The sequence below is a fragment of the Ammospiza caudacuta genome, chromosome 1, assembly GCF_027887145.1.
Source record: "Ammospiza caudacuta isolate bAmmCau1 chromosome 1, bAmmCau1.pri, whole genome shotgun sequence".
NCBI lineage: Eukaryota > Metazoa > Chordata > Aves > Passeriformes > Passerellidae > Ammospiza > Ammospiza caudacuta.
In genome coordinates, this window is record NC_080593.1 from 107,972,397 (window position 1) to 108,000,301 (window position 27,905).

The 27,905-nt window shown below is 41.2% G+C and overlaps 1 protein-coding gene across 2 annotated transcripts in view; it reads right to left on the reverse strand.

Annotated features, from left to right (window-relative positions):
• NPC1 (NPC intracellular cholesterol transporter 1) overlaps positions 1 to 18,631 on the reverse strand; it is a 26,676-nt gene extending 8,045 nt beyond the window's left edge. Inside the window, exons 1-15 of one of the 2 annotated variants that reach the window (XM_058819893.1) lie at positions 18,431 to 18,631; positions 11,612 to 11,734; positions 10,591 to 10,697; positions 9,805 to 9,980; positions 8,750 to 8,917; positions 7,874 to 8,123; positions 6,574 to 6,650; positions 5,616 to 5,986; positions 5,033 to 5,259; positions 4,519 to 4,619; positions 3,505 to 3,607; positions 2,376 to 2,565; positions 1,812 to 1,994; positions 1,041 to 1,155; positions 80 to 207 (exon numbers count right to left, since the gene is read on the reverse strand). In XM_058819893.1, coding sequence (XP_058675876.1) covers positions 80 to 207; positions 1,041 to 1,155; positions 1,812 to 1,994; positions 2,376 to 2,565; positions 3,505 to 3,607; positions 4,519 to 4,619; positions 5,033 to 5,259; positions 5,616 to 5,986; positions 6,574 to 6,650; positions 7,874 to 8,123; positions 8,750 to 8,917; positions 9,805 to 9,980; positions 10,591 to 10,697; positions 11,612 to 11,734; positions 18,431 to 18,508 — 2,397 coding nt within the window. In that variant the 5' untranslated portion in view covers positions 18,509 to 18,631. Of the gene's footprint in view, positions 1 to 79; positions 208 to 1,040; positions 1,156 to 1,811; positions 1,995 to 2,375; positions 2,566 to 3,504; positions 3,608 to 4,518; positions 4,620 to 5,032; positions 5,260 to 5,615; positions 5,987 to 6,573; positions 6,651 to 7,873; positions 8,124 to 8,749; positions 8,918 to 9,804; positions 9,981 to 10,590; positions 10,698 to 11,611; positions 11,735 to 17,431; positions 17,531 to 18,430 lie in introns of those variants that run through there. The other variant, XM_058819902.1, reaches the window with a different exon arrangement.
• Between the last annotated feature and the right edge of the window lie 9,274 nt (positions 18,632 to 27,905).

The following is a 27,905-nucleotide window of genomic DNA, read 5'->3' on the forward strand; positions in this document are numbered from 1 at the left end:
GATTAAATGCACAGTTAGAGCAGTTCTGCAGATGTCATCATCCATGGGACACTGCAGTTACAGGTGCACTTATACTCACCTCTTGACGCTTAATATCCAAGCCCAGGAGACTGACAAAGCAAGTGACTTGAAGGAGAAAGTCTATGAGCACAGCCATTCCAGCAAACAGGGAGAACGTGCGAACCGCTGGCATCGTAGACAGTGTCCCTGGAGGAAGTGACCCACTTTGTTAAGACAGCTCCCTTCTCCTAGAAATGCACCAGCATTTGCTAGACAAACATCCAGTTTAAGTGGTAGCCTTATAGCAGGACAAAGAGGCTTTTTTTCCAGAGCAAAGGCAACAGCCCGTACAAGCCTGGTTACAGCTGCTGTCTTTGACCTATTTAACTGCACTGAGGCTGTGCAAAGGAGTGACTCGTTCTAAGCCATTTCTCAATCCCAAATTTAGGTGCAGACTGTGTAACAGGGCAGTTAAGGAGTGCTGTCAGGCAACATCTTGCTTCAATATAAGCCACTTCAATGCAAGATGATCCAATGACAAATTACTCTGCAGGTAAACAAAGCTATTATGAAAGAAGACCAAATTACACTTGTAGGGCAACAAAAGATTTACCTCTAAAACATTATCATGTGAGCCTCAAACATAAATCTGTCATAGGGGCATTTTTCCAATCAAGGGGCATTTTGGCAAGATGAATAAACGCAATATAGGAGTTCATACACCCTGGTATTTGATCTATTCCTAAGGTCAAATTGAGACTTGTCAGTCACTGCAAGTCAGTAAAAACCCCCAGTCTTTCAGGCTGAAAGGCTTGACATATTCAGAGCTTTTTAACTATGCATCTTTTTAACTATGCCAGACTCTTAAAGTACTCGTATGGCTATTCCCAGCAGAAGTTTAACTTGATATTAACAACGAACAACTAAGCTAAACGGCCTCTACAAATTCTTATTTTGCTTTTATATTTTAGTATTGCATTTATTCTTGAAACATGTAGTTATGATAAGGCCCTTATCTTCAAATATTAAAGGAGTCTTACCAAGAAAGAATGCCACAGTCTCTGAAAAGGATGAGAGAAACATACTGGGTGCCACATCTCCCAAGACTCTGCCAATCTGTTTATCCAGAGTTTCACCCTGAAGGCGTTCATCTCTCTGTTTTAAGGCAATAATTTATTATTGTTAGGAATCATGCAATTTATAAAGCTATTTCATATGGCTGCAAAAAACCTGAAACTTTAAAATATTCTAAGCTATCTTTTGTTGTTTCCACTGCATTAACAAGAGTTAGATAAAAATCAGCTAAGACTCTCTAAAACAAGAGCAGCCTGAACATTACTTGTTGTCTTGCTTCAAATTTAAAATATAGTACTAAGTTCAGTACTTCAGATAAAACTACACATGTGACAGAGGCAGTACCAGTTTCAGTGGGTTATTGAACCTGTCAAATTAAAAAGCTTGTTACCCACTAAGACTTAGTGTCAGAAGTCCTTCCTAGTCTTAAGCATATAGTTTAGTTCATGACTACCGCTTACAATATGCTAAAATTACAAGTGATCAAAATACCAGTTGAGTTCCACAACTATTTTGATATCAAGCAGCAATATGAAAAATATAGACATAAATTAGAGTTTTTTTTCTGAAGGTAGAAGGTACACAGATTCTTGTCTTTCTTTCACTCTCACAAGATACCTTGTGAGAGTCCAGAGCTGCTCACACTGAGCTGAGCACTGGAACACAGAAGACTACGAGTTTACAGCCTTCAACAATGACTGGCACTTTACTAAAAGTCTGTATGCAAGAATAAATACCTGAAGTGTCTGAACCATAATGAAAATGTTGTCCACTCCAATAGCCAGCACCAAGAAAGGAATTACTTCTATCACAATCAGTGTCAGTGGGATTCCAAAGTAGCTGAAAATGCCTATAGAACATGCTACTGAGCTCAGTACAATCAGGATGCCTGCAATGCCCAGAGAGATCTTCGAATCCACCTGAAAAAAGTAGTACTGAACATGAGCCAAACAAGCATCATCCCACAGAATAGATTATTGCAAAGGCAAAACATTTCTAACATTTAGTCTAGGTAGCAGAAAACATTTCACGGTTTTTTTGAAGATTCAGATATTTAAAAAAAATTATCAACCCTGAAGCTGCAAGTCTTAAAGCTGATGTGAACTGAACATCAAGTGAAAGAACTCAACTGAAACATATTAATTGTCTAGCAGAAAAACAATGCTCCTCCTAACTCCTGCCCATGAAAGACTCAATGCTGTAATAAAAAACATCAGCATTCTGCAAAAATAGTTAAGTGACTTACAGCTACCAGCAAGCTCTAGCTTCAGTCTTTATAGCAATGAAAACTATACACATACCAGGAGTCTTCTACAGCTCTGGATATGTCCCAAAGCTATAGAGATGTAGAGGAACATCACAAGATAGCTTATCAACACAACGCTAACATCACTGTTGCTCTCGCGGTTGATCTCATCTTCAATACTCCGTTCAGCAGAAAATGATATCGTTAAGTTTGAGTTATTGTAGTTCTTCAGAAAGTTAATAAATCTAAAAAACAAAACCAAGAGGTCGATCACACTTTAAAAGGATAAAACATCTTCCACTAGAAATACCTGAAAGTCAGTTGATGGCAAATTTACATCATCTGTGTGGTACAAGAGTAGCCAGACAGTTTGAGGGTACCTTACTCAGTTTTAAAAGAGAGGTGCTGGCTACACATACCGGTAACTCTACTTTAAGAACTAGAAATACACTACATTGAAATACTTTCCATGTTCTCTCTAACACTGGAGGACCAATAAGTACTTTGCATGAGCTATTTCAAACGCTAAGCACAATTTTCCTCAAAGCTAGACCTAGAAATACACACATGAAAGATGACTGCAGCTTGCTTACAGTACTGGAACAATTTATTAGCCCTTGTTTCAGTTCCCCAACTTGGGAGGTGCTGGTGCTTGTGACATAGGCAGATGCTTCTCATACTTCTCTTTTGTCACAAACTTTCTAGTACAGTAGTTTTTATCTGAACTGACAGCCAGAGCAGCTGGCCTGTGTAAGCTAGCTCTTCAAGGTGGTAGAGGGGACGAAAGCCTTAGATGTTCATCTGGATGACATTTTTTAAAATTAAAGGTAAAGAACTACAGCATCAGGCCCGGCCTTTCCACCCATGGTTAATGGTCCAGAGACCTGCGTAATTCTAGCCACAATAAAATAAATCATTTCTGAAGTTGCTTATTGGCAAGTACTACTGGGCTAGATGGTCACTAAGAGGACTAGAACCTGTGTCTCAAAGCAAATTAAGTGTGCCAGACAAAGTGAAGGTCTTATGACCAGCACAGTCTGGTTTTAACCAGTTTTGCTGCCTCTTGAAACATCCCTGTAGTTCTACTGAAAAACTGTCAGTACAGTGCAGGTAGGCTTTTTTAATCAACATTTAAAGCTGCTTTAAGTCATGTATGCATTTCAGAATACAGGACAACTACTTACTCTTTTTCCCATGCCAAGGCTTTCATCAGATTTTTTGAGTCATTGTAGTAGTTGTTGACAGGAAAAGTAATAACAAGAGCTGTAGCATTATTATAGTTATCATCTATAGAAGAAATAAAATGTTTGCCATTAAAAAAATGGAACTTACTTTCTAGTATAGCAGATACAAATAAGTTTAAAATTAGCATTGCCCAAAGCAATCCCATCCCTGTAACTCCACTGAACATCACTGAATTCTGAAACATACTACTGAAATAAGAACCAAAGCTGATAAGCACTACAGATTGCATTCCATAGTAATTATTCATTGTTTAACATGTTCATCACACCACAATGTTACATTGTTGCCTAGTTGGACAAAAAGTTACTTTATAACCACTGCTTATGACTTTCCATCTAATGAGACATGTGGCTTCCTAACAGTGTACGCCTTGCATACTCAGATATTACTCAAAGCAAATACAAATCCCCTACAGTTTAATAAATAGGCACTTGCCTTTAAATGCTATTTCAGATATATTAAACAGAAATACACTACCAAGTTATGTTTAATTAGATAAATTGCTTGAGCAAAATCCTGGCTTAAGAGTAATTATGAAAGAATTTCCTTTTGAACACTTTAATCTATTCTTAACTGCTTTGTCAGATCAGTAACAAAACTTTATTCTAACTCAAAGCAAAATACACATACATCCCATCATGTAAACCTGAGCTGCTTCACGTCTTTATCTTTTACCAGGCCCAAAGCAGACCAAACATTTCTCCTGTTGACAAGTATGTTCCAATTACAGATTGCTTGCATTTTGCACTTCCAGAGTAGTCTGCCTCCAATCCCAGCACTGGTCTACTGAAAACTTATTTAAAACACCCTTACTTATTGAAAGTTTAAAAAACTCGAGTTTCTCTGGACTGCATTTAAACAGCTGTGTTAAATGAGAACACACCTTTAGCAGCAAGAACAGCACACAAGAATGTACTCCCAGATTTATGCTGCAATACTGTTTTGCCACTCACCATCATATCCTCCCAACACCAGCCACGGAAATACAGGTCCACCAAATGTTCCTAAGCAGGGATCGTGAAGCAAGCTTGTGTCATTCAGTGATGCTGGAGCCCTAAAGAGATCACCAGCAATAACTGTTAGCTTCTGCTAACAGTGACAGCTGAGGCACAAAACAGTAAAAAGCACAAAACGGTAAAAAGCTGTTGTGTTACAACTGAAAATCAAGACAAACAAGACAAGATTGCTATTGGTACACTGCTTTTGTGCTGCATTTGCTTTTAATTTAAACACAGTTTTAAAGGTGTCTGCCTTACAGCCTTTAAGACAAGGAGTACCTTCTAACCAACTGAACTACAAACTAAAGAGAAAGCTCAGAAACTGGTCTTATGTTCAGAACTCTTCAGAAGCACTGAAAACATGTTTAAGGTAAACCAGAGCCAGCGTCCACACCAAAGCAACTTGAATTAAAAAGCTGGCAACTTGAACTGGCAACTTGATTAAAAAGCATGCAATTGTACTGCTCACCGAACACAGTATAAGAAGTGAGTGTGGTAATCAGCATAGACAAAGAACTCATCTCCAACAGTGTGATCCAGAACAGAATGGCTGTTCTGAAAGTAGTTGAGTACGCTCAGGATAGTGCAGTTGTTGTTGTAGGGAGCAAGAGGAGCCAGGCAAATGTCCTTCAGCATTACAGTCTCATTGTCATAAGAAGCAGTGATGTTGACAATAGCATCCTGCAAATCCAGTACCTTAAAACAAAACAAACCATAGTTTAGGAGCAGCATGAGAAAGCACTTCCCTTGCAAGACAGGACTTAAGTGCACAATATATTCTTGCAATTGCCAGAGACAGAGGCACATATCGATAGAAGCACATTACAAAAACTTTATTTCTGTGTTCATACTATGAACAGAGACTTAGCTTGCAAGTGTCTCTCTGACAGAAAGGTTTCCAGCAAAAAGCTTTTATAGTAAGGCTATGATTTTTAATAAGAATATCTAGTGAGTGTTTTGATGGATACATAACATTGCAGGTGGAAGCCAACTCCGTGTGGTTATACCTGTTAAGTATGCTAAGGTCTTTGCTCTTGGTAAGTCCCAATTACCTGATGGAGAATATCTTTGGTAAGGGGAGGGCCAAAAGGCACATCTTCTCCTGATGGGTAAGGTGAATAGGTGTCTGGGTGGCTCTTTGGTGCTTGAATAATAATTTGTTCAGTACGGAAGAAAGGTCCAAAGTGCGTGTCAAAGTATTCCTTCTCCTTGCGGGCTTGGCTGCTTGGGGCTGACCAAAGATCTACAGGATTTGTAGTTGCTTTAATATATACAAAGCCTGAGCAGCACATTGCAATGAAGACCACAGAGAAGAGGATAACAGGACGTGGATTTCTGACACAGAAAGCCCCCCATGATGTAAATGTCATCCTCAGGCCATTCTCAAACCTTTCACCAAGCCTTTCACCACAAGTAATGCTTCCTGCAAAAGCAAGAAAAACAGTAAATATTTGAGAAGTCAGTAAAATAGCACTTTCTTGGAGTCCTTTCAGAAAAAAGAAATTTTATTCATCAATCCCTGATTGAGGCCAAGGGGCAGAAAACAGCTCATACCTATGTTGCCCCTTGTAATATAAGGTTGTGTTTGACAGCAGTAGGGGTAGCAAATAAAGCTAAAATATATATAAGCAATAAAACAAGCTAGCTCAGTTGGTACACAAGTTACAGTACAATAAGCTTTAAATTATGCTTTTCCAATATGCTTTAAATGGATACATGGATGAGTCAAAACATGATCATGTTGTCCTCTCTATACTCCCACAACAAAGCTCTCCAGAACTTCCTTGGAGCTTAGCTACATCCATGAGGGGAGTACCCAGGGCTTTCAGCATCCAGTGAAATAGGGGTAAGTACTACTCTAAAAGAAGAGAGATACTGGTCAAAAGGCTGAAGGCCCTCTCAGAATGGACTTGTAGCCTAACAAAGCTAAAACTCCAGAGCCCAATCATAGGAAACGGATACGCTTAAGTAGAGTTTGTAATAAACCCTTTACTGTTATCCAAGACATACCATTGTCACGGTGGGAATTCACAGAAAAGGCTACATTGCTGTCAATTGGGGTGTACTCTGAGACAAAGTGCCGCCTCCTGCAAGGCAAGAAACTCTGTTATCCTGCTTGTCCAAAAAGGCATCTGTACTGTTTGTACAACAGTCTCCAGCTTTGTGATCTTTTGGAACACCACGTCAGCTATCTTAAAAAACTTTTTCAGCTTACATCAAGCACAGATTCTTTATGCACATTTAGAAGATCACTAGCATTAACAACACAAAGAATTTCTTTAAATTGATTCTAAGTTCATATTTGCAAGAGATTTTTACATTAGAAATATGAACTAGGCATCTCCAACACACCACGTCATGATGTCCACTAAGGTAAGGCTGCTGAACATATCAAATTGTCATACCCACTATCCTTTTCCAAGCAGACTTAATTCTTACTACACAGTAACTTCAGTTTTCTGGTTATAACTGAACAACCACACATCAGAATGGTTTAGGTTGGAAGCAAACCTTAAAGATCATTTAATTCCAACTCCCTTGCCATGAACAGGGACATCTTCACTACATCAGTTTACTTAGAGTCCAGTCGAGTCTGGCCTTGAACACCTCCAGAAACGGTGAGTGCACCACCTCTTCCACTGATTCAATACCCTTACAGGACAGAATTTGTTTTTAAGATCTAATCCACATCTACTCTCCCTCAGCTTAAGACCATTGCCCCTTGTCCTGTCACTACATGCCCTTGTGTAAGAAGTCCCTCTCCAGGCCTCTTGTAGCCCCCCTTTAGTTACTGGAAGGTGCTGTAAGGAATCCCTAGGGCCTTTTCTTCTCCAGGCTGAACAGCCCTAACTCTCTCAGCCTGTCTTCATAGGAGAGGTGCTCCAGCCATGTGACCAAGGGTGATATGCTATAATTACTGAAAGCTTAGCTTTCATTTAGTTTTTTTCAAAATAGGAGACTAGGAAAAATTATTTATTACTTAATTTGCAATACAGCAGTGACTGTTTTGTTGTGAATATTTGTTTTCCCAGACTTCTGCATACTTAGTTATGAAAGCTGAAGAATAGTGTATGTGATTCTGTACCTAAGAATGCTATTACACATATGCATCAACTAAACCAACTTCTGCAATCACTTTTTACCAGGCTGTTTTAGCTGTTAGAACATTTTTGTAAGTATATGTGGTATTTGCTACAGAACATGACTTTTGGCTGGCTGAAGTAGACAGGACATAAGCATCTGACCAGGGCAAAGAAGTTCTCAGAGATAAACAAGTGACTTGCAGAGCTTAGCATTTTGAATGCTTTACCTGTAACACCAGACTCCAAAAACTAGTGCAAAAAATATGAGTAGAAAGCCCATGTATGAGATCCACATGATGACATAGACAGCATCCAAACCAAACAATAGCCAAGGGGGAGGCAATGGAGGGGGCTGAGGTTTTGGACCACAGACAATTGAACAGTCCTGACAGCTGCATGGTCCTGTTGAATCATCCACGGACTCATTACAGCCTTTGGTAGCATTATTCATGGGGTTCATTCCATGGACAGGAACATCTATGACAAATCACAAGTTGCAGAGTCAGCTTACTACCAGGAAAAATTCAGACCTTCCCAGTTACGAGTTAACCCTTTATATGAAAGCCCACAGCCCCTGTGTAGAGCAGCATTTCCTGGTCTTACAGATGAAGAATCCACTGCCTTTTCCACAGCAGGTACCAACTATTTACAGTTGTCTAATAATTAATTGACTGGTCATGTCTGTAACACTTTGGTCTGTAAAAGTAATAAGCACATATTTCTATCATCCCAGCAATGATTTGTCATCCCTCTTATCTATTCAGATTGTGAAATGTGTAACAATAATTTTCTGTTAATGAAATCCTCAAGGATGAGGGTACTGCCTATTTCCCAAGGAATACAAGTAGCCATTTACCTAGGCTTACCTAAAACTACCACAGAGTTTTAGAGACTTCTACAGTAAGAAGCTATATAGAAAAAACCCCAAAGTATGGTTTCCAAGCAGAAATAAAAAAAAAAAAAAGTAAGTTAATCCTACATTCCTTTGAAAGCCTCTGACTGCAGACTTTCAATGGTGGGCAGCTGTTTAAACATCAATGCTCTAGCCATAGCACCCAGCCTTTGACAAAAGTTTCAAAGGCAAGGACTATTCAGTTTCTTACCTGAAAAAATTGGAATTATGCTGAAAGGAGTTTGTCCATTGTCTTTACTAAACATGTACTCAATCCAATTGGTTGCATTGCAGTCTTTAGCATCCTTCCCACACAGCAACCCCAGTGCTTTAACATTGCTCGATGGAGCCTCCACATCTTTGCAGGCATTATACATTGCTGGGAAGAGTCATTAAACCAATGTCATAATTTGAGTAAGCATTCCATGTATTTCCATTATTACAGACTCCCCAAGTTCCAGGAACATACTTACAGTTTTCAAGTAGAAATATCTTAGGATAGTGAACTAATGCTTTCAGTTGTATTTATAGTACTAAAGGTTGCAATGCTTTGTTACAGCCACCTTGCTCTGAGAAAGCCACTCAAATCTGCATTATGCTAGAACCTACTTTTCTGCTTGACAGGAAACATTACCTAATATTATTTTCAGGGAAAGCTATGAAAACCATTTAAGGTACTTTCAACTTGTAGGCCGTATACAATTATCAAGTGTCTCAATTTTATTAAAGTTTACTGCAAAAAACATAAAAAGACTGAATTAATGCTTTAAGCTTGCTACAAAATCAAAATACAACCCCAATGTACTGTTCTGTAAAAACATCTGATTTTGACAAAGGACTAATCAGTCCATTTCAAGACTGAGTACCTCTTAAGAGAACCATTGTGTGTACAAATTTTTCACATATAATGCTTGCCAGACTGTTTTAGTATCAGGTAGACTTTGGACATTCAATACTTGGCAAAAAACTTTATTTTTCTGAAGTTAAAGTCATCAGAGTTATCAGCTATTAATTGTCTGTCAGATGTTCATCCTCGACTGAACCTTTAAAACATTGTTATTTAACAGTGTCAGTGTAATGAACGTCCCCTGCCCAGGCAGAAGTTAAGTGTTCCATAAGTTTTAAGGGGGACCTACTGTTACCTATGTGATGACTCAAACTTCAAAAAGACAGAATTAGGGGGGAAAACATCTTTGACTTTCTGAAAAAGCACTGGTCTTGTTACCTGGACAAACACCAAGGTAAATTAACAAACTGCTTACTCACCATTTGCAAATCGATCTCCAATGAAGTACTGCAGCTCTGTAATGCTACTTTTGTTCTCTTTTGAAACGGGATCATAGTAAGGTATGGTGCTTGTAACATTCAAAAAGTCAGACTGATTGGGACTACAAGTCAGTTCACAGAAGAGGTTTATCAAGTTGTAAAAACACGATGGACATCTGGAAGGAAAGCCAATTGGTAGGAAAACCAATGAACAGCAATCAGATTAAGAGGTAAAGGTGCTATGTAGGTCAAGTCAGATACACCTTGCAAATATAAACATTCTGCTCAGAGCAACAGAACAAAAGATTTAAATTCTGTAAGATTTTAATCAGCAATATGACAATTGTTGATGCTACAGATGAACAATTTTAAGCACTATAAGTCACTAATAAAATTGCCTGCCTCAAATAGCAGGTTTAAACAATTTTACTGAAATTTGAAGAAAAACATAACTGTTGCTAGTAGAAAGACTTAGACTTCTTAATGTCCTAGTAAGAACAAGACCAAATGCTACATTGTCACCCTCTCCTGACGGTTTCATTAGAAAAAGTAGCTTGATGCAAGCTAAGGGAATGTTTATTCTTACCAGCTAAATCAATCCAGACTTCAAGTAGTTGTTTCATGACATTGCAGCCTGCTGCTAGGGATAAGAAAGCCACTCCAGCAGCTTGCTCCAATAATCCGTTAATGAAATTACCACTTTTTCTCTTTTTCTACAGTCTACTTGAAGACAAGTGCTTTGTTATTCTATCATAAAATTAGTTGCTTAGCCATTCATTAGCATACCTGGAGAGAAACTGCAGAGGCAGCTGCAAGTTATTTTTCAAAGTCTGAAGCTGATGAACATCACAGCAAGTGCTAACATTGCCAAAGAATAAACCTGGACAGAGTTCCTTAAGAAAAAAACAAAAAACAACATTCAGATCAAGAGGAAAGGAAGAAAAAGCATGTTTAAGACTTCAGAACTCATTTTAATCATGGGGTTTGCATCAACATATTTTCAGAACACAGTAGCTGTTGCTGTGGGAGACGCATAGGAGGAAAACAGTCCAGCAAACAAGATTTTTGTTTAGAAACTGGAGAGAAGAATCACTTTTTTCACTTCTTTTATTCAAGGCAGCACTTCCTTTTGAAAAGCTCCTTCAGATGATCTTTAGTCACCAGGGTCGATATATAGAATGATAATGGCATTTGAGAGCCTATTGCTAAGAGGACAACACATGTTTATCCAAGTTGAAAGTATTCCTGCAGCTTATCTTCTAGTACTCCTTCTGGATAGTATCAGATTTTAAAGTCTCAGAAGGCAAGCCACTAACCATAAAACCACTGATTACCTGGAAGAGCTGCTTCATGTTCACTTTTTTGAAAAGACAAATGCATTTAACATAAGTATAACTGATACAAACATACAAGAACTGTACATTAAGTCTTCAGAAACAATACACAACAGCAGTTAGCTCGCCTACATATTTAACGAATATGTAGGCGAGCTAATATTTAACGACTCCTGTCACCATTGTTTAACCCTGTAGTTATTTCACTCTTTGAAGCTTTGAACTATTAGATGCCAGAAGGCAAATCTGGCAATATGCTGTGTTGTGCATGAAGAGAGAGACTTCTTGTACCTCTGAAAAGAAACTGAGGTACATTCCCTTAACCCAGCTGGACCTGAGAAATCAGAGACAATCTGTTCACTTTCTCATCAGGTTAGGATGAGAGGTCATAGCACAGGTCCAAAAGAACCCAATACAGAATTCTACTGTTGGAGAAATTTTTTTTTAGCAGCAAACCTACAACAGAAGCTCACCTGCATTAAGTCATAGCCATCTTCTGGTAGCGCTATTGGTGGCCCATCATAAGCACAGTTGTACCTCTTGTCTCCAGAAGCAACTCCACATTCTCCATACCAGACACACATTTGTGGAAGTACCTAATCAACAAAACAGTGATTAACTGCAAGGAATAGTTGCCAAATATCTCAGCTATTGTAGAATTTATGTGCTACTACCCCAAAGGCACTTGCAGTCCAGATGTGATAACTTCCTGCTAATTCAAACAAAAGCAGGTGTTTTTAACATGGTGCACATCACCACTGATCTTCAGCTCAGCTCCCCACCTTCCCTTGATCATTACAGAAACAGGAGGTGCACAACCTACAGTTAAGATCAAGTATAAGAGTTACTTAAGAAGAACCTAAACAATACCTGAAAAACATCTTCAAGTACAAGGTGATTTAGAAAATAATTTGTTCATGCAAGACAACACCATAATTGTTGAGTTAAAATGTCACATTAGACCACAAGTCAGCGCACATGGAGAGAAACTTATTGCTTATGTGCAATCTCACTTCCTCCTGCCACCTCCTGATCCTTCCTGAAAACTCATTACAGTGACAGATTGAGGAAACAGCAGCACAGAGAGGATTCTGAAACAGAACTTCATAGCTCCACATCTGCCTTACATATATTATCACAATCTCAAAGGATGCCCTCCATCACCACTTTCAAGCCAAAGCATGGAACATTTAAATGGGATTACAGTGCTAAGAAAAAAACCTCATTTTAAAGATGTTTTAATTTAAGGGACTATTGAAATTCAGAAATTTGTTCTTTATTATGTGTATAAAAGAAATTGAAAAATGGCAGTGGCAACTTGAAAGCCTTTTATTTTTGTTCAGTGGTACTGACACTGAAACATCTGAGATACTAAGCCAAAATATTTATTCTGAAAATTAAAACATTTAATGCAATAACAAGCTATTTACAACAAAAGCTTTAACACAGCTCCAAAGTTTTCCTACCACCTGGGCTGCAAAGCAGACTGCACAAACATTTACTACACTTCTGCCAGCTCTGATCAGGAGTTTGCTTAGTACACTTTGAGATATAACTGACCTATTTGGATCTCCCAAACAACCTTGACTTAGCATTTTAGAGACACCATATGTTGTTGCTGCAAGGACAGACTGCTGTGCTTTGTGCTTGACCACGAATAGTATTATTTGCTGACCAGAGAGGCCCCTGAAAGGCTGTCTTGACAATGCCCAAGAGCTACCCAGAAACACAGTGCCTCCATAACATCCATTTTTGTGCTGAACAACACTGACAGTTCTTCAAAAAGAACTTCAGTAGTTGGCTGTTTATCAGGGACAACAACCATCATTAATTTACCCAACCTAAGACTTGTTTCCTCTTTCCCTTAACCAGGGCAACAGAGGCCAACTCAAAGTTACTCACTGTAAGCCAGGTCTAAAAGTCAGTTTAAGTGATCATCTAGATCACTGTTTCATTTGTCTATTCTAGCACATCTTCTAGTTAAACCCACAACCAGCTGTTCAGTATTACCATGTTCTATGATAGAAGCTGGATAACACCCTTTAAGATTGCACTGATAAACACTGAATGTTTAACACCAGTATTAGTGTTATTAACACCAAGCCAAAAAGTCAAACTTCCATAATTTTTAGACTATTTCTCAAAACTCCATTGCAAATTTGTTCATGCACCAAGTTAATCTAAGAAGTTAATACTACTATGATGCAAATTTAGAAGTCATCATCTTCAACTCTGCTTCCTCACACCTATATGCCCCAGTTTTAACAGCAAACAATCTACTAGCAGTGGAAATGGTTCTGCTGTTTGTAGCAGCATCAGAAGTGAATTGTTTCTTCAAGGGGAAGCACAGATTCACTACTATTCTTGCAAAAGGGCAAGGAATTTGGAGCTGCTTTGCAATGCCTGTGAGAAAAGGATTAGTTATTTCTTCAGTATCAGGCTGGCTTCCGTATTTAGTCTAGAACAATTTGTAAGCATCCTTTCTAAAAAAACACTTTCTGTGCTTCATTACATCTTGTTATCTAACACTTATTTTTTAAAACACACAAATTCATCAACCTACTCTTTAGAGAAAGACTTTGTTTCTTCCAGAGTGGAATGTGTGGGAAACCTGGTAATGCAGTTACAGTTACAAAAAACTTATCAGGGCACTTCTTGCATAGAAAAACTTGAGTAAATTTCAGCTACCATGTCAGTCTGACTGATAATTCAATTGTTTTAAAAACATTATCTGTGTTTCAAGGCAGCAATTCCTTGGTTATAGCTACATGGATACAAAACATAATACAATCTGTCTTATGTTTATAAATTTACCTACAAGGCTTTCTATCATCATTTTCAGGACAGAACATAAAAAAACTTACTTGCACATGACACTTGGTAATGTACCAAAAGGTACATTAAACAGCTAAACACAAAAGAAAAATAAAGCAAGACAAAGTTCGACCTAGTATTAGTTTACATTTGAATTTGGATAAAGACTTTCAAATCACATTCCTGAAGTTCCACAGCAATAAAACATACAATGGAAAAAACAATGTTTGCCACTCAAACTTTTAGCCTGTTTAAAGAAAGCTGAACAGATCAGCTGCTTTAAACTATTAGAAGAGTACTTGGGCCTAGAACCGCAAGTCTGAACACTCTGTTTCAGTATTAACACCAAGAAGGCAGTTTCAGAAACAGCTTAAGATTTTACATTTATGCCATTACCTATCAGGATTTCACCAATAAAAGTGTGAGTTTGTCCCCGAACCAGTAAGCTTTGGGGATGCTTGATTTACAGTGGTTGAACCAAGTCAATAAGCCTAAAAAAACACCAAATCATTATGCATCAATAGCCTAAATTGAACAAGACAGCTCTTGAACATTAACAAGTTAACAGTGAGTCAGGCCCAAAATACAGGAGAGGACTGGTCTCCTGGGGCTGAGGCAGCATTCAGGGATACAAATACCCACGTAACTACTCCACTGCCACAGATAAGATAGAGCTGACAGTTCTCTCTGAAACCCCTCCAGTAAAAGCTAGATTAAGTTAGAGAGTAAGACAAGCACTGTGCTCTTTCCATTCTTTCAGAAGAATGCTCCTATGAGGGTAGGGTGAGATAGGGATGACTAAGTGTGGTTGTAAATAAGTCATAGTTGACAAAGCTGCTGCTTGCAGAGTCAGACTTTTAGGTCAGATAATTGTTCACCTGGCTATTAAGTTTCTTAAGTGGGTGAAAGCCTGGCCCCAAAAGCAACAGAGAAATGCTGTGTTGAACCCAACTGCCTTCTAAACAAGGCAAAATACTTAAAATACTCCATAAGTAACACAGGGCTAGTTCACGGTTTGGGGTTTTTTTCTGTATGTTTTCCTTTTAAGATCGCATAACTAAGTACTTCATATATTAAAATGGGACTTTCCTAAGTATTTCATAAAGCAACAGCAACATAACCTTAGATAAAGGCTGTTCCTTCCTGTCTCTAGCATATCTTAGAAACCACTAACACCAACCCTCAGTATATCCTCAGAGTTCAGAAAACTGTATTCCTATTTCTGGCAGGCTTAGCCTGTTTGAAGAGAAATTTCACCTCAGGCCAAGGCTCTAGGAGCCCTTATAAAGAACCTGTACATGAGCAAGTATGGGCATTCTACAAAAGTTCTGTCAAGAGTTTTCTGGTTCCCAAGCATTATCATTCCTTTGTAATAGAACTAATGTTCCAACAGATCATAAACACATTTAATGCAGCCCATGTTTCTTCAACTGCAGGTTGAAACAAACTGATAATTTGTGATGCTTCCAGCAGCATTCACCACCACCAATGAATACATAGCTGTTAAACAAAGAACAATGATGATGCTGTACACAGAAACAGCAACTGTTTGTGGTCTTACAAATACCAGATGACAAGTGAACACTGTTGGATTCTTCAAACTAGGATTACTAATGTATGGAAAAGGCAAGAGCATCACATACAGCTGTTTCCCTTTCCTTCATCTAGGATGATGCATCTGGGATCTTGCAGGGCAAAAAGATCAATCTAGGAAAAAGCACCCTCTTTCCCTGCATCCCTTAATATCTGCTATTGCCAACCAGGTTGAGAGTTCTAAAGAAACACTACACCACGCCTAAGAAATGGGTGGTGTATGGGTGATGACTGGTTTATGGAATCAGGTCACCAGGTCAAATTCAGAGATCTGCCCCAGAAGTTGCATATTACCTCACAACCCTTCCTGTGGGGGAAACAGGTGCATGGACTAAAGGAAACTTTATAGATTTAGTTGTCATTCTTTGTCTCTTTCAGTAACTTGTTCAGAGCCATGCCTTATCTGCCAAGCTCCTCCTGTTCCTTTGCTCACCAGCCTGTTTCCTTTCAGATGGAAAAATCTACTACTCCTGGTCAGGCCAAGCAAGCCACAGTTCTGGAGTTATCCAAGAGCATTTCAGATGGCACAGTAAAGTCCAAGTCAAGAGAAGGCTGCAATAACAGTAATAATTCAGAATCTGTGGGGACAAGCTGATGTTAGCTGCAAGGATGCATGCATGATCAGGAAGTGCAGGCCCCCAGCTAGCACCTGTCTGCAGCTAAGTCCATCTGCACCAAAACAGCTCTGATGTCCTGCAGGTTAATAATAATAATAATAATAACGTACAACACCTAGATTGTTTTGGCTACTGCCCAGCTAGGTACTACTCAGTTCTACCAGTCACTCCCTTCACTCATCTCTCCCTTCTGAGGCAGCTTCCTCACCTTCCATCCAGAAAGGCTGAACAAGTCACTCCTGATTTTCCAGGAAGTAATTTAGATGAAGTGGTTACTGTCTTGTTCTGGAGCTACACTGCCATCCCTGACAAGGAAACTGCTCCAAAGAGACATTTCAGAACTTCATGTCCAAGGTCAGGCAACACCACACTGCAGCCACTTGGCACGAGCAGCACTTGTCATTAACATTTTCCCATGGGATTTCAGAAAATCAAATATAGCTTGGGATCCCAGCTGCTGACAGGAAACCTGTATCCAACCTTGATTAGCCAGTGATTTAACAGCTTGTGTTTTAGCACAATTATACAAAGATCAATTGCAGTAGTGGCCATTAAGTACACAAACAGCATCTAGTGCATTACGACATTCATAAGAAAATAAAATAGTAATGGATAGCTGGCAGAAATCTTGTACCATGTACTTTTCAGAGTGAAAGATACAGGCTGAACACTTCAAGTTCACTGTGAATACATATGTAGTGGCAAGACTGAGCTCAAGTGCCACTCCAGTCCACTGACTGCTTTGAAACAGAAAGAAACATGACATAGGGCACTTTGGATTACAAACATCACAACTGAAAGCGCAAAACCATTACACCAGCAGTACACTTGAGGGAGAGAACAGTTTACCTTCACAATGCTTCTCTTCAGCAAGCATCTAACACTAAATAGGCTCAGTCTAACTGAAGGACCAGCTTCCCTTGCAAAGATATCAAGGGTCCTCTTTGTGAAGTGTCAGACTGTAAATAAGAGTTAATGGCAAAGATTCCCAATAAAACCAGATTCTGCCTTCTTACAGTACACAATTGAGACTTGCATGGTTAGAGTAATTTTGTAATGTTTACTTCGAGGGATCACAAAGCCTCTTCCCCTAAATATTTGGGGAACTTATTTCAAGTTCCCATATGTCAGTATCCACTTGAAAAGGAAAGCATTCTGTCATTTCTTTACCAGCCTAGGACACACCTCATTGCTCCAAGATGATATCTCCTCCAAAAAACATTACATAAAGGTGCATTGGTTAGCTGTGAAGTATCATTACTTACTCACCTCAAGATCACGAGTCACTACTAACAATCACCTTCTCCAGTGCTAATAGAAGAATGAATACCTTATGTTCAAGCTCTTACAAAGTTTTTTTCAAAGAGGATATGAGAACAGCACATACACAAGATGACAAACTCCTATGTTTAAAAAAAGCTAATCATAAAACTTGACCTAGAAAGTATGTTTTCAACGTAGGTAGAGAGGGAAAGAAAGCCAAGCACTAAGGCTTACAAGACACTCCTTGTTTCTCCAGAGGAATGTGGAGTATCCCGCTCCTATCTTGCGCTTCAGCATAACAAAACATGACTGAGAGGAGCGAATGTTGTACCATATTTTCTCCTAAAGCTCCCAAGAAGTCCAACATACTCTAGTCCTCGATTTTAAGGAAATATGTAGTCTTACTACTGGCACATAAACAAACAGCAGCTCTCACTCTGCACAGATCATTACTTCCAAGAAGCCGTCACCTCGCCTAAGCTAGACCCCAAGCCAAGCGAACCAGACACCGACGACATCTGCAAGCCTCTGCCGAGCATGTGACTGCGTGGCCACTCACATGCACTGGGCATTGCATAACCAGGGCACGCCACGGGAGCATCCCGGGGGCTGCCGCTGCCGCCTACGACCGCAGCGGACGAGGACCGGGCAGAGGCTGAAGTTCGCGGGTGCTTCCCGGCGGGCCTGCCGTGCCACCGGCTGACAGCCCCGTCCCGACGGGGACCAGGGGCACGGGGGAAGCGGGGTGAGCCCCACCGGGGACGAGGAGGGGACACCCCAGTACCTCTCTTCAGCTTCGCGCCGCCCCGAGCCCAGGGGCCTAACTCGGGACCCGCCGCCTTGATCCAGCCCCGCCGCCTGGGACAGCCCCGGTCGCGGGGTGCGCAGGGGACACCGCGGCTCCCCCGCCGCACGCAGCACCCGCGGGATCCCGCTGCCCACCCGTCGCTCCCTCTCCTCCCCACCACGCCGGGAGGCCCGGCATTCCCCACTCCACGGACTCACCCGCACGGGCGACAGAAGCAGGAGGAGGACGAGGAACCCGAGGCCGCCTCGCCCGGGGCTGCCTTGAGGGGTCCCCATGGCGGCGCGGGCTGGAGCGCGGATGACCGGCAGACGCTGTGGGCAGCAATACGGAGCAGCAGCAAATGGAAACAAGAGGAGGGCGGCGAGGCAGCCGCGCCAGCGCAGTCTGGAAGGGCCGCTCTCGCCTACATGGGCGGAGCCACCAGCCCCTTCGAGGAGAGGCCGATGGCCGCCCCAGCGCCACCGCCAACCGCGACCGCCGGCCCGCCCTCGGCACCGCCTCACCCGCACAGCCAAAACAGGAACACCCTCCTCGATACCACCTCCCCCTCACGGCCTGCCCAGAAACACCGCCCCTGGCACCTCCTCCCTCCTCACCGCCCGCCCAGAAAAACCGCCCCGGCACCGCCTTCCCAGTACGGCCTGTCCCGGCGGCGGGCGGGGCGCCCATCACGCCACGGCCGCTCCGCGCCGCCAGGGTGCGGGGGGTGATGCTCTGTGGGGCCCCGGCGGGAAGCTGGTCTCGGTGCGGGAACGGAGCCGTGCTCCTCCGGGATGGACCATCCCGCCCAAGCTGCACTCGCTGCTGGGCAGCGGCATCGTCCCCGCGCGGGAGTGTTAATCGCTCAATTTGTAAATATCAAAAGTCGCTTTAAAAGCCTTTGGATTTGGGAAAAGCGCCTTAATTTGGCTTCAAAGCTGCTGATTGGTGATTTCTGAGGACTCGTCTGGAAGCCCCGCGTGCTGTGGGGGTGCAGTCAGATGCAAAGATCGGGGCTCTGGGCTGTCCCGGGGGCCGTGCCCGCTGTCCCGGGGGCCGTGCCCGCTGCCCGCTCCGCTCCCGGCAGGAGCTGACCGCTGTCGCAATCAGCAGTTCTGGGAGTGCTGGCTGCGCTCTGCCAGAGCTGTCTGCGTGTTGGGCTTTGTTACCTTTGGCTCTGCTTGTTTGGACTCTGCTTGGGATCACTTCGGGACCTGGCTGGGAGGAGGCACAATAAAAGCAGGGCGTGAGGCATTCCGTGCATGCAGTCTCTAATTTTTCCACCCCTTTATTGCTTTCCTCGACAGGTAACTCGCATTGCTGTGCGAATAGCAACATGTAGTTTAGCTGATATTGCCATCTGCTGACGGGAACGCAGACTAGTCTGGGTGTCAGACTGCTGGCGTGTTGGCCGGCAGCCTCCCCGGGGTCATGTAATCCGACTTTCCGCTCAGGGTAGAACCTGGTTAGAGCAGGTGGCTCAGGGAATTGTCCGGCTATTAATAGCTTCAGAGATGGAGATTTCACAGCTTCTTTGCACAGACTCTTCCACTGAGTGACCACGCTTGGAGTAAAATATTTTCCTGTATCTAAAGAGATTTTCCCATGTTCCATCTGGAGGCTGCTGCCTCTTGTGCTGTCATGGTTCCTGACTGAGAAGAGTGTGACTCCTCCTTCTCCACATCCTCCCGTTTGGCAGCTGCAATGATTAGTAAAATATCCCTACAGCCAGTACAGCAAGCTTCCTGCTTCGGGCTGAGCAAACGCAGTTCACTGCTCCAGCAGCCCCAGCTGTTGGGGTGGCAGTAAAATAGATTTTGCTACAGTATGTCAGTATCTTTTTTTTGTTTGTTTCCTTTTTTCCTTCCTTTTTTTTTTTTTTTTGGGTGGGGGGGGGAGATGTTTGGTTTTTTGGGTTTTTCTTGTTTGTTCTGGGGAGCCTAAACCTGGACACAGCACTCCAGCTGTGGTCTGACATGTTCTGAAGAGAGAAAGAACCCTAACCCTTGACCTAGTGACCACCCTCTTGCTGATGATGCAGCTTGCTGACTCATGTTCAGCATTTCGCCCAACCACCCTGTTCTTTTTTTCCAAAATGTTTTCCATCTAGCCACTGCCCAGCTTGTACTTTTCTGTGGGATTACTCCACCCTAAATGCAAGACTTGGCATTTGGCAAGTGCCAAACAAAGCTAGAGTAGTTAAAGTTATATTGTGTTTTAATTTTCATGTCATAAATAATAAATTTATTCAGGACTATGCAGTGTGATTCTAGAAGCCGGAGAACTAGTTCTAGGCACTCCACTTAAGCAGAGAATTCAATGGGCATAACTTGCATAGCTGCAAGGTAAAAAATGCAAGAACCTTGTTTCAGTGCTTGTGAAAAACATGCGAAGGATAGCAAAACTGACTGAACAGAAATGGTGTTTTCTTTCTGTATAAATTACATAGTGAATAAGTGATTTAAGAACGGGAGCTGAGAGAGAAACAATGTACAATGTTGTGGAACAAGCCAGAGAAAAGCTACTGCAAGGACGACTTTCACCATAAAATAATTAACATCACCCTTGTCTACCACCTATAGCACAAAGAGAGAGAAGGGGTAGTATTTTAATATTTATCTAACTCTCTTGCAAATATCTCTAGATGGCTGACTAAATTCACACTGTTACTCCAGTGCAATCCCTCAGAGTGCTGCCTTTTTGTACTCACAAGCTGAAGTGGTGTAGGTATGAAGACCAATTAACAAAGACTGCAATCTTGCGCAATGGCAGATGCTGGAACTTAGACAAGTATCTGTTTTTATGTGGCCTTGATAGCCTGGCAGCCAGGTGAACAGAGCAGGGTATGCCTTCAGTCCTGCTGCAGCCATTGGTCTTGGTCACAGCTCTGTGCCAGATCTGGGGGATGAGGATGCAGAGCTATACCTGTCAGCTCAGGGGCATTTAAGCATAATTGCATTAGTGTTATCAATGGCAGAGCTGGCACTGTGACTGTGTCACCTTAAGGTTATCTTGTTCTTTGCAGGCAGGGAAAAAAGTAGCCTGGAATAGTTAACCCAGTTAACCAACATGCTGACAACAGCTCATTGCCTTGTCTGTGATACACAAGGCCCAAAAGACAAGAGTCTCATTCCTTCCTGCTCCATGAGAAGGACATTTATCAAGTTATGTTTTATAAAGTTCCCTTTTAAACCCAGAATTATACATAACTGTCATGGACTTGGAAGGTTTATGGGAAACACTTATTCTGGTTCTCAGCAGCATATATACAAAACAAAATTTTCCTGTCTGGAAGAAGAACCTGCTACTAATTCATTGAACAAGTCATTTAATTGTCCATTAGGGTAAAATCAGCCCTTTCCCTCACTGGATCCCCTGGATGGTGTAGAGTTGCCTGCTGGAAAGCTCACGTGAAATAACTTTGTTGTGTTCTGTGTCTTTGATGGAAAGCCAGGATTGTTCTCTGCAGAGGTATAGGCTTTGCTGTGTATCCATCCCTTTATTCAATGCAGAAATGAAACCTGTGTTACCACTTCCAGTAGAAACTGAACACCTAGTGGTAATGACCTTGCAATTTCTATATGGCAATCTGTCTGTGGAGTTACTTGTGCCTACCAATGGAAACACAGTATGTGACTGTTTTGCAGCAAAATCAATTAAAATGTCTATTGCTGTTTATTCTCCATAATTCATAATGAGCCTTTATTATTTCTATTGCAATAACACGCAGAGGCACTAGCAAGGACTGGGAGCTATGGTAAGCAGCACCCTTCACAAGCTCATGGGAAAGTGGGATGTTTTCCTTGGGGATGTCTTGCAATCTGTGTGCAGACAAGCTGCAACAGGTGAGTGAGAAGTTTCACCCAGTTTCTCATATGTCTGGTTTTCCTAGACTCAGACAAAACCACTGTAGCTTGTTCCAAGACTGTTTCTCCAGCTAAACCAGAATAATGCTAATACCAAGCAAACCTGGTGTTTCCTATTTGGTGTTATAAACTATTTGTTATTCTTTTGATCAGCTCTCATTTGTCTGCCTCTCCCAGCTGTGGAGGCCTGCTTGGATTTTAATTATACACAACTCAATGTACCTGTCATTTTGGTCAGATGCTCTTGGCTTCAGATTAACCATGTGGCATCAAATCAGAGTGAGGGGGCTGAAAGCAATGTGTCTGATGGTGCCAGTACTCACTTAAATATGCAAGTAGTGTGTCAGGTGATGCTTAATCAAGTCTGTTTATCATCTTTTCATCTTTTTATCTGCCCTAGTGTATTTTGCTCTACTAACTTGTGCCAGTGTATCCTTATTTAACTTCAACAGTTCTTAAATCACATCCTTTCTGCATTTATCATTGAAGTCAATGAAACTTGTCAATTTTTATTACATTTAGGTAAAGTTATTTATTGCATTCTAGCAAAAGTTTGGGACTCGAATTGAATCAACTCAATGTTTGCTCCAGCTTTGCAACAAACTTGCTGGATGAAGTGGGCAAGTCCCAATCTAGCCAGTGCGATTTCCTCTTCTATAAAGAGGTTCCAATTGTGTGAAAATATGTAGCCCAAGAGCTCCAAAACCAGTGTGAACCACTGAGCTGTTGAAGAAATGCACTGCAGAAGTGCAGCTTATTATTGCAGTGGAGTCAGCAGACACTCTGCACTTACTGCTGTGAGCAAATATGTGCAGTGTGTCCTCATGCCAGAGACTGTGCGTAAGCCCTGAAATGCTGACAAATTCAAAGTTTGATCTACTAACAGCTGTGTATGGTTTGCATGACCATCAGTTTACTGAGCCCTTACAGCACCATGCTGCCACGTGGTGACAATTTGCTGTCCAAGTGGAAAATGTGGGCAGAACTGTCACAGAGTGCCTAAGGGCACTACCAAAATCTGATTTGTCAGGAAGAACAGGAGATGGGTTTCTAAACTAAAATTCACCTGAGGAACAGACTGATTTTGATTCAAAGACATTTTGTCAGTTTTATATCAGTTTGTCCCAGTGAGCAGGGTCTGATGCAGTAGCCTGGCCATGGCAACCACCTGCAGAAACTGTTCTTGGAGTCTTCACAAAGCAGGATAATTCTTCTGCCTCTTATGCAATATATTCCAGGCAAGCAGATCATGAGGTCATGATATCACTCTTCCGAGGGGATTATGAGAGCCTATATCCATGTGCTGGATGCATTCATACATGTGCATGTATATACCACACAAGAACATAGCTGTGCAATCTGTATAAAACTGCAGAGTGTTTCAGCTCTGCACTGCAGGTTATTGTCATGCTCCATCTGTGCATCCAAGCCATTTGCCATTGCAAAAAGTTGTGTCCCATGTTCATTCTTCACTTAGCTATGTTCCCCAACAGCACATCTCAGATCACTCTGCTGATCCTTGCTCTCTGGTAAGCTCCACTATGCAGCTCTGGTGCCAGTTCTGAACCAACTGACTTGACAGGACATTAAAAGCAGGACATTAAAGCATTAGCCCAGTTAAAGTGCCTTCTCAACATTGTGAGAGCAAAATGGATTATCTAGAGATAGCTTAGGTATGTGTCTCAGATTTAATCTTGCCACAGTTGCTAGGCATATGGTCCTGTTATTGACCCCCTGAGAGTTAGCATCTCTCGAAGTCACAGAGGAGGTGAAGCAAAAAGTGTATTGATTCATATATTTCAAGATCAAAGGGACTATTATGATCACATAATGTTAGTTCCTGTATGTCATATAATTTCATCCAGTAATTTCCACATCAAACACAAAATGTTTCAGCTACTACACGTCTTTCAGAATGAAAAATAATTGTTGGTTTTTTTTTAAAAAGCAAGTGATGAGGGAACCATCTCAACAATTTGTTTCTGAAATAGTCATCTTCAGTCTTGAAAATCTACAGCTTGAATTTTGAATTTGTCTAGTTTCAGACTCTTGATAGTGTTTTGATATGCTTTCATGTGCAAAATTAAGGGGCTTTTCACTCCCAGAAATCATCCTTTGTAGTGATTTAGGCCATGAACAAGTCACAATACTTTCCCTTTATATTCTCTGAATAGAGTGAGATGCTTTATTGCGTTATGGCCATAGGAATTTTTGATGATGAGCTACTCAAAATCTAGCTCATCACAATAGAAAATTGTAGAAATAAGGCAAAAAGCCTGGGATGCCAAACACAGTGAAAATATGTCAAAATATGGGCTTCAGTGTAGACTTTTCTTTTTCATAATGCACATAGTCCACTGCACACCATAATAAGCATATCAACAGAGTGTTGACTTTTTTAGCTGAAATATGTCTGATCAGTGTAAGGGCCAGTTTTACATCTAGGAATAAAACAGAACCATAGAAGACATGTTTGACTAATTAAAAGTACTGTCTTATTCCTTTGGTTCCTAATGTTACCTTTTATAATCTTCCCTTCAGGGATATCTGACCTAATGGATGTTAATGTAAAGGGAACCTTGTCACTGATGTCTGGATGTTTGAAATAAACCTTGTTATGTTATGCTAAATTAATAAATTAAGTTTTCCTGGTCCCAAGCCACACCAATCTTTTTTTTTTTTTTTTTTTGTGTGTGTGTGTGTGTGTGTGTGTGATTGCTATCTCATCTGTGAAGACCTGGAACACAATAACAGCCTAATTGATCAACTGGAATAGAACAAAGTGGTCTTTGTGTAAATAAGAAACTAATTCTGGTATTGTAAATAGAGTAGAATAGAGAAGAAAGCAAAGAAATCTTGAAATATGCAGAATAAGATTATCTGAGTAGTATATTTTTTGTTGAAATTATATGGAAAAGCATATTTTAGTAAAGCAACATTCTGGTTGCAGAATATTAGTCTCACATGGAGCTACATAAATTTATATATGGTTTATCAAATGCATAAACGATTAGGTCAAAAAAGGGAAGAATTCAGAACAGTATGAAACTCTCATGACATTCCCAGGGGCCAAAAGCAGAGCTGCTGTGAGGAGGCACAACTTCATTTGGTCCCAGGTGTGCAGTACAATATCTTGTTGCTGGGAAAAAGAGCCTTGTGTGTTACCATTGGTTAGGCCCGTAACAAACATTACCATTCTAACACCAATGACTCCAGGCAAGGGCTGTATTTTATGTCTGTTCAGTGCTCATATCAAATGAAGTACAAATGGGCTGGCGTTTGTGCTACCTCACTTTCTGTGCTACAATTCTGAAATTTCTGAGATACTAGATTTGGTTAATTTGTGGATTTTCCAACAGTCACTAAGACTGGCTGGAAAAGGAAGTGTGAACTATTCTTGCAATTAACTCTGACTGTGAGGCAGATAATCATCATTGTAAAGAGCATTAAATATAACCTGCAGCTATTTGATCTCATGCTCTAATTCTCTCAGCCCTTCTAAGCTAAACAAAGGTGGTGAATCAATAGTGAGATGGTTTCATGCCAGGAGAAGAAAGGTATGTGCAAGTCAAATGGAACAATATTGCCTTTTGTATCATTACTGAATAGATGCCCCTGCACACTGCACTGCAGTGATAATCCAAATTAAGAGCTCCATGTATTTTGGTACCTCTGAGGCTCCACCACTACTATGTCTATGCTGGGATGACATTTCTCTCTAGACCCTGCAGGCTTTTCCTTGTGCTCATCCCTTATCACACAACTGCTTGATGTGGTGGCCAGCAGCAGGCCTACCTGTGTAAGGCCTTGCATACTGAGTCTTGGTTCAACATAGCCGCGGGAAAGATAACAGCTCTTCATGAAAACAGAAGCAATAGCAAAAAAGAATTCTACAGATCAGGACTTTTTTCTTGCACCTAATTCAACAATCCCAACTGTCTCAGTAAAAGAACAAAAACAATATCTCACAAACAACCCATTCTTGCACCTTGTCCAAGACTGAGCAATTACTACGGGGTAACAGCTTGTTACCAACCAACAGGAGATAGACATGAGAGGGTTTATGAAACTTTATATAAAGAGATGTAAAAATAAAGTTTTAGCTTCTTTCTCTCCTTGAAAGAGTGTGTCTCGTTCCTCTGAAACTAGATCAACAGTGACAGCTTGATACTAGTGAAATAGAAGAAAAATGCTCTATATTTTTCATTGACTCATTGGTGTAGCCTTTTGCTTGGTTACACATCCTTTGTACTCACTTGCAGCAGATGAGAGGTCACCAGGCTAACAGCACCTGCATAAATGTAGAGGGGATAGCTTGCTGAGCCTCTGGCTCTGAATGTGCAGAGAAGCAAACCTGAAATCAGTGTGCTAGTGGAGCTTATTGTTTTGGGGTGTAAGATGGATACATGCCACTTTAAAGGGAAAAGAAACCCCAAAACCCAACTGAGAAAAAAAATTGTCGTGTTATTCTGTCACAGTTCTATTTCACATCTTTATATTATATCTATCTTCATCTTGTCATCTATGAAATTGGTTTAGTGCCCCATAATTTCTCAATCTAAATGTCTAAATTTACTATTTTCTGTTGACGTGAACCGATGAAGAGCTAGTTTGTTTCACTGGTCTGTGAAGGAAATAATTTACTTCCTTGCTTACCTCAGCAATACATTTTGGAACTTACAAAGATAAATAAAGTCTGTAGAGCACTTGGAAAACCTTACACAAAAGGCACCACAACTATGCAAAGAACAGCTGCCAGTATTAGTGAATCACTTCAGCCACCAAGGGAAAACGGGCTTCCTTTTTAATACAACAAACAAACCACAGCAGTATTTACTGAACACTTTAAAGATAACAACAGCTACATAAATAGTAATAATTATTAAGGTTTCTTTGTGAAAACATTAATTGCATGGTGATAAACAGTATTGCAACTTTAGAGCCCATATACAGGCAGATTAAGCACCTTTGGGTTACAGGGAGCCCAAAACTGAAACCATCCCTCTCGCCAAAGGCTCCAAGATGAAACAAATGCTCCCAAATAGAAGGTTTCCATGCCAGAAGTCTCATTTTGGTTGAATAGTGTCTTTGCTGAAGCTAGATTCAACTTCAGCCAGAATCAGGCAGAGAAAGACTTCAGTGCCAGGTCTCCGTGATGGATCCTGTGTGTTGTATCAGCCAGCACTAACAAGGGCAAGAAGAGACCAGCAAATCTCTCCCTTTAACCTGCGCTAGCCTCACATTTTAAATGTTGTTCAGAAATAAGAAAAGCCCATTATAGCACAAGATCACTCAAAAAACCCCCAAAACCAAAATGAAAAAAACAAATGAAACAGACCCAACTAAACCCCCCCCCCCCCCAAAAAAAAAGAACCAACGAACCAAAAGAAAAAAAAAAACCAAAAAAAACCCAACCAAAAAAACCTAACCCTGGTAGCTGCATCCTTTCAGAAGGTCAGCAGATGCTCTGTATGGGACACAGGGACCCAGGTGTTCTTCACATGTTTCAAGAGATCCCCAGCTGCACTGACCATTCATAGAGGCAGCTGGACACAGGACTTGGAAATTCCTACTCTAAGTGGTGAGGACCAGACATGCATCTTCACTGGACAGGCATATTTGAAGAAGCTCTTTGCTGAGTAACCGCTTCCTTTGGGATGAGACAACTCTCCCAGGAAAATACACCTTGCAGAAAGGAAGGGCCACCTGTAGATACTGGATACCTGCATTTGTTGTCTCAGCTTCCTTACTTCAGCTGTTGCAGGACCACTGTTGGCTTGCCTTGTCCTCTTTCCTATGCTCTGCTATCAGGAAAAAACAGGAGACC